Raw genomic sequence first — 4,262 nt, 5'->3', positions numbered from 1 at the left:
AAATTATTCTTTTCTGCCTAATTATTCCCTTAAACTGTCAAAATCGCTGAGTTGCACATGCACCGCTTCGATTTGGTTGCTGGGATGTGCAGGATGTTTCTCAGCCTGGCCAATCAAGATGGCTGAAGATCCAAATGAGGAAGAGAAAAAGGACGAAGTTGGCATCACCTGCAATGGGACAGGTGAGTATGGATCGGGTTTAGTTCCACTTAAAATACTATCAAACACTCAACCCCTAACCTTGAAATTAGGTATTTGTATGCAATCTTTCTTAATCTGCAGCTTTAAAAATAAATTATCTAATGGAAACTACAAGGGGTGTGCAGCAGATGACACTCCATGGAAATAGGAAGTAGGCTAAATAGGCCTCGGGGAATTGGTAGCAATGAGATGCAAAAAAGTACATAAAATAAAAATGAAAACATTGTTTTAGCACACTAAATGACTTCCAGTAAGGTTTACATTACAAACTCTTCTGCTTTCAATACAGGGCAACCACACTTTCCAATGCGGTCTCATCACTCGCAAGTACAGGTCTTTCCCTCACCAGAGTAGATGAAAGGGAAAAGCAGGCAGCGCTGGAGGAAGAACAGGCCCGATTAAAAGCTTTAAAGGTAATTTCTAAAGCACGCAAATCCGCTTTCAATTGTAACCATATACCCGTGAAATTGCTGCAATTTTCTTTTTAGTTAAAGTAATCCGTTAGTGTGTTTCAGCACGAAACTGCTTATTGGAGTTTTTTTCTTTTTTTAAGGAACAGCGTCTCAAGGAGCTTGGCAAAAAGCCTCACAACGCCTCCACGACCGCCTCCTCCCCCGTGTCGTCCTCAGCGGGCAGTATAAACACAACTGCCGCCATTGACCTGTTTTCAACTCCAAGTTCGTTAAACAGGTATGAACTTAAGCTGATGTACAAATAGTGAAAGTGGAACTAAAGTCAACTTTGGCAGAAAGGACAGGCAATTTCCCTTTTGCATGAAGCGTTCTTACCTGCCTGATTGCTGCCTTTCTGTCAAATATGTACAAATCTTAGTACCCCCTCACCTAAGCACGAAATCCCCAGCCACCTTCGTAGTCTGCCTGCTCAAGCAGTCTTCTTTTAGGCTGTGCTTTGATAGCCTTTGCAAGGGGCTGTATTATTGGACTGAATTATCATGAAGCACAGCCCTATGAGAAAGCTACAAGTAGACATAGGTAAGCAGCCCAAGGTGGAGGTACAATGGCCATATAAGTTTAACTAGATCTTTTGAACTACAAGGAAACATCCACATCCTTTATGTTTATTCCCAACAAATGTATAGTAAAAGAATAAATTGTTGTCGTCCTTATGTGATCTGAGCTAAGAGTGTCACATGCTGTCACAGAGATCAAAGTGTGCAGGAAGCTGGGTGAAATATAAATGTGAGATAATGCTACAATAAATACTCTGCCTTGTTCCTGCACAGACATGGTCTAAGCCGTTTTTGACAACAATATGCTTTTAAGTCCAAATAAAAAAGTAAAATGCCCCATTCAGTGACAATTGTAATGGTTTAGCAGAGAACCGGGGTTGCATGTCTTTACATACACTTACAATATGCTTGCTAAAGGTTATTATCCTGTATATAGAGCCGACATATTACACGGCACTGTACAAAGTCCATAGTCATGTCAGTTACTGTCCCTCAAAGGGGCTCACAATCTAATGCTCCTACAATAGTCATTAAACACTGTCTAAGGCTAATTGGGGTGAAGCCAGTCAACCTACCTGCATAGGGGTTGGGCCAGCACAGGGGGAAGCAGTTGGTCACCCCCCAAAAATAAGAGGGGTCTGATATTCATGGAGTGGGCTCTGCTAGGGAATTGAACTTCCTAGAGTAGTCATGTATACACATGTATAATCGGCACGCTGTTCTCCGCCTGGTGACTCAGGCTGTCGTGTTTCTGTTTTGCGGGTATTTCTATAAATAACGTTTTGGATTCGGTCATCTTTCTCAAAGAATAGGTTACCTTTTTTTTTAACTAGACTGTAGGAGAATGTGTGGCACGGGTGAAGTATTTGTGTGGGCTGAGTCTAATTGCTCAGACATAACATAACACTCCTTGTACTTTTCTCTCCTCAGCACTTCCAAGCTGCCAAATGACTTGCTTGACATGCAGCCAAGTTTCCAGCCAGCTGTGCATCCGCTGAGCGCCGTGCCACAAGTAGCGAATACATGGGGAGGTATGGAGCGTGTCTACATTTTTACTGCCGGCAGGATTTTTCCTAAGCCTGGAACATGCTGTATTATTCACTGGAGTGTTACGTGGCTTTAGGCATAGAGATGGCGCTTAGCACTGTAAATCCTGTTTAATTTTCCAGAATGAGATATAAAACCACGTTTCCAACTCCGCTGTTAGCGTGACAGTGAAAAGAACAGAAAATTTAAAATGTTAAAGCAAGGAAGTGGAAAAGAAGAAATATAGGGACTAATTTTTAGTTACTTTTCCTGATAATTTACACCTAAAAAAAGCAAAAAAGGAATCCTTTATATCTTTCTCCTATCCCTCCTTTTCTCCCTCTCTCTCTCTCTCCCCCCCTTCCTTTAGCATTAGCATCCCATAAATTTCAGTATTTATACTACCAGTCCCATTTCTATATAGCATATTGTGCTGTATGTATTCCTAATGGTATTGTTACTTGTGCATACGATAATACGTACACTAGTGCTATCACTCGGACCTATTAGCTCTAGCCCTATAAATTAAACATCGCTGCAACCGACTTCTGTTTATAAATGCCAGATATTGGTTACCATGCATTCCAGAAGTATGGATAAAGACCGCTATCTGTAGTAGGTACCCTTTCATTGGGGATATGTATAGAAATTAAACTGAGATTGTGTATATTACCAAAATGCGAATAGGAATATATAGAGCGGTGTTTCTTTACCTTTTTAACATTGGGGAAGACTTGGAATTGTGTTCAGGTTTTCAGGGAACCCGATATATTTATTAGATTTACAGCTCACAGTATAATAAATTGGTAGTCAGTAGAAAGACTCCCTCCTAAATTGTTGGCTATTGGCATGAATGTCACCCTTACAGATAGCCAAAAACTTCATTTGCTTCAGTTAAACTGAACTAAACCTGAGAGTCACAAACTGCTCCTTGCTCAAGGAACCTCTAGCAACGTATGGATGATTCCATGAAATCCTTGTTGAGGAACACTGGTACAGAGGATGACAATTTTTATCCTGTATGCTGTGAAAATGCTGGATATGTTGTAGTAATAAAGGTTAGTCATCAGTCAGGATTTTAAGACCTGTGTGGTATGGCCTGGGATCTCCACCAATCATTTAGATAAAGATTATCGCTTGGTTTGGCTGGACGTGGTCACCTCTTATGTGCAAACTTTACATGCATGCAATGTGAGGTTAATCGGCTTGCTTCCATGTCAGTAGGGCTAGTGACTTGGGTCCAGCTTGGAGTAGTACTGTTGAGGATATCTTCCTCCCAGTGCTCATAGGTAAAACGTATGTGGGGTTAGGGAATATAACACCTCAACTTATTGAAAAGGCACATTTATCCATTCTGTGGGATATTACTTGGGGTTCAAAGCCAATATGAGGTTTATTTCCTCTAGACTCTGTCTTCTTTTGGATCTCTGTTATGCTTCGTTGTATCTGTGTTTCTCTTCTATCCTCCTCTGTATGTGATGATTACACTGAATCGTCCTGTAAATGCAATTTACGTCTCTTTCTAACCAACTATATTGTATGTGCTCTTCTCTTTCTGCTGTCCTGTCCTGTGATTGGGGAGTGCAGATCCATTCTCTTCTGAAGCTGGTGATGAGACCATGTCAAACCTTAATCCTTTCCTCAGTAAACCTAGTGATGGTGCCCACCTACCTGGTATAAGCACTGACACTGCCAGCTTCACAGCTAAGACTCCTAACCATGACATATTTATTGGTAAAATATTGTTTTAGTAAAATGTCATAGTCAAGTACATTTTAAACTGATCCCTTATTCTCCTGTTCGTGCAGCGTGAATATCAGGGGGGCATTCTAAAAATGTAGTTTAGTGTTAGTGTCAGTGTTTCCTCCATGGGCTGCTTTAAAGGCATTTATCAATATTTATTTTTATAGTGCCCACATATTACCCAGTGCTTTAAAGAATCCATAGTCATGTCACTAACTGATCAGCTCACAATCTAATCCTCCCTACCGCAGTCGTATGTTCCTAAAGTGTTTGAGGGCCAATTTGGGGGAGATGGTTAACCTACCAGTATGGTTTTGGGATG

The 4,262-nt window shown here is 41.0% G+C and overlaps 1 protein-coding gene across 1 annotated transcript in view; it reads left to right on the top strand.

Moving 5' to 3' along the window:
- The window catches only part of PICALM (phosphatidylinositol binding clathrin assembly protein), a 70,246-nt gene that overhangs the window by 35,401 nt on the left and 30,583 nt on the right, over positions 1-4,262 (top strand). Inside the window, exons 9-12 of the mRNA XM_072398631.1 lie at positions 491-614; positions 755-891; positions 2,102-2,202; positions 3,785-3,931. Of these exons, the coding sequence (XP_072254732.1) occupies positions 491-614; positions 755-891; positions 2,102-2,202; positions 3,785-3,931 (509 nt within the window). The remainder of the gene's footprint in view (positions 1-490; positions 615-754; positions 892-2,101; positions 2,203-3,784; positions 3,932-4,262) is intronic.

Source organism: Pyxicephalus adspersus, chromosome 1 (genome assembly GCF_032062135.1).
Source record: "Pyxicephalus adspersus chromosome 1, UCB_Pads_2.0, whole genome shotgun sequence".
Taxonomy (NCBI): domain Eukaryota; kingdom Metazoa; phylum Chordata; class Amphibia; order Anura; family Pyxicephalidae; genus Pyxicephalus; species Pyxicephalus adspersus.
This window is presented reverse-complemented; position numbering and strand designations above follow the sequence as displayed.